General features: G+C 35.6%; 1 protein-coding gene across 1 annotated transcript in view; it reads left to right on the top strand.

Annotated features, from left to right (window-relative positions):
* Window positions 1-1,787, top strand: part of rpgrb (retinitis pigmentosa GTPase regulator b) — a gene marked incomplete in the record, with an annotated part of 25,946 nt that overhangs the window by 4,811 nt on the left and 19,348 nt on the right. The window contains 1 exon segment of the mRNA XM_014021766.1: window positions 142-291. Within this exon segment, the coding sequence (XP_013877220.1) occupies window positions 142-291 (150 nt within the window).

The raw sequence follows: 1,787 nt of genomic DNA, 5'->3' as shown, positions 1-1,787 counted from the left end.
TATATATATAAGAAACATGGTCATTTGATTTTATTTCAAATTACTTTATCATCATCATCATAAGGTAAAAAACCCTCATTCATTAACTTATTTGACGAATCAACGATTGTTGTTTCGGTGCTTTGAATGTGATGTTCGCAGTGAGCGGTAAACTCTTCATGTGGGGGGACAACACCGAGGGTCAACTGGGTTTGGGGAAGGAGATCCAGGTTTCTTCACCGCAGGAAGTCAGCGTGGGACGTCCTGTCAGCTGGGTGTCGTGTGGATACTACCACTCTTCTTTAGTGACAGGTGAGATGAAGGAAAACAACTTTATCCACTCATTTACTGAAAAAAACCCCATCTGGGAACAAGTCCAGGAATATTTTATAAATAAAAACTGCATAGAGATGGGACATTTTATCACCATATGACTGTATTTAAATTTTTTGATTTAACTTTTTTTTAGCAACTGGAATCAAGTTGAACTTATGAAATTTTCAGCTCTTTTAGTTCAATCCCTGAGTTTTTTTTTTTTATTATTATTCAGTCATTCATTATAGGGTTGGGCATAATCGTATTGTGTGCAATTAATCGTCGGAAAAACATTAATCGATTACTTTTTGGCACTTGACGATTAATACGATTAATGCCCCCCAGGCAGACTGACTTGAGATTTCCACGTTCGGTCTGGTCGGTGATCTTCTCCGCTTCAAATATGACGAACATAAAAAAATAAATTCTGTAATTTATTTATCTATCAACACAATTTAAAATTTGATGTATAGCCCGAAGTCTGTAATTTTGACAATTTAGAACAGATTTTTATGAAGAGCAAATCTTTCCCACTAAATTGGTCATGAGACCAGGACATAAGGGTGTCCAAAGACTCCAGGGGATTAATCGCCGAATTAATCATTATCGGCTAAATACCACAATTAATCGTGATTAATTTTTTTTGCCAATATCGCCCAACCCTAATTCATTATAAACATTTCCAAATTGAGCAGATGTCATTTTCTGAGACTTTTCTCTCTTAGATAATTAAACAAGATAGATAAAATGTTATTGTTTTTAAATACCGTGAAGCGTAGTGGCATTTTTTTCTTTTTTTATTGTTTTTGTGTTTTCTTTTTCTTGTGATGTGATTTCTACTGTTAAAGGTGACCTATTATGGGGATCCTACAACAATTTAGGATCCATCTGTGGGCTATACAAAACATGTTCATTTGATTTAATTCACTAAATGAATCTCAGATAATGAAATTTCAACTTTTCATTTCTGCCTGTTCTACAGCTATATTCACCTGTTGTTATGCATAAGTTGCTATGGAAACCCCCTCCCAACATTTTGTTTACGTTAGCTCTGCCCTCCCAACATGGTAGAAGTTTCCAAAGTACTCCATGGTGAAATTATTTACACAAACTACAACTTTCTTTGACAGTATTGGTAGAACATTGCCATCAAAAATAATAATAAAATGAATCCAGGCATATTCAGCAGAACAAACTATCGACCTGTGAAGAAGTGGGCGGAGCTCCGCCTTGGGTTGCCAGGTGAGGACCTGGAGTCTGGATAACTGTTATTGTGATGCCACAATAACGTGGTTTGGGAGCTAAACTGTTTCCAGATACTTAAAAATACATGTAGTTATTGTCAAATAATGGCTGGGTGCATTTTATTTATTTTAATTTATTTATTTTGGTGTTTGGGCTGCTTCTGGAAGCAGGACAGACCCCCCAAAAAGAGTTTAAAAACATGAAAATGTGAATTTTGCTGTGGTCACTGTAGTTGGTTGTTGTTAAAG

This window comes from Austrofundulus limnaeus, unplaced genomic scaffold (genome assembly GCF_001266775.1).
Source record: "Austrofundulus limnaeus strain Quisiro unplaced genomic scaffold, Austrofundulus_limnaeus-1.0 Scaffold305, whole genome shotgun sequence".
In the NCBI taxonomy this organism is placed as follows: domain Eukaryota; kingdom Metazoa; phylum Chordata; class Actinopteri; order Cyprinodontiformes; family Rivulidae; genus Austrofundulus; species Austrofundulus limnaeus.
Note: the sequence above shows the minus strand (reverse complement) of the source record. Positions and strands in the feature narration are given on the sequence as shown.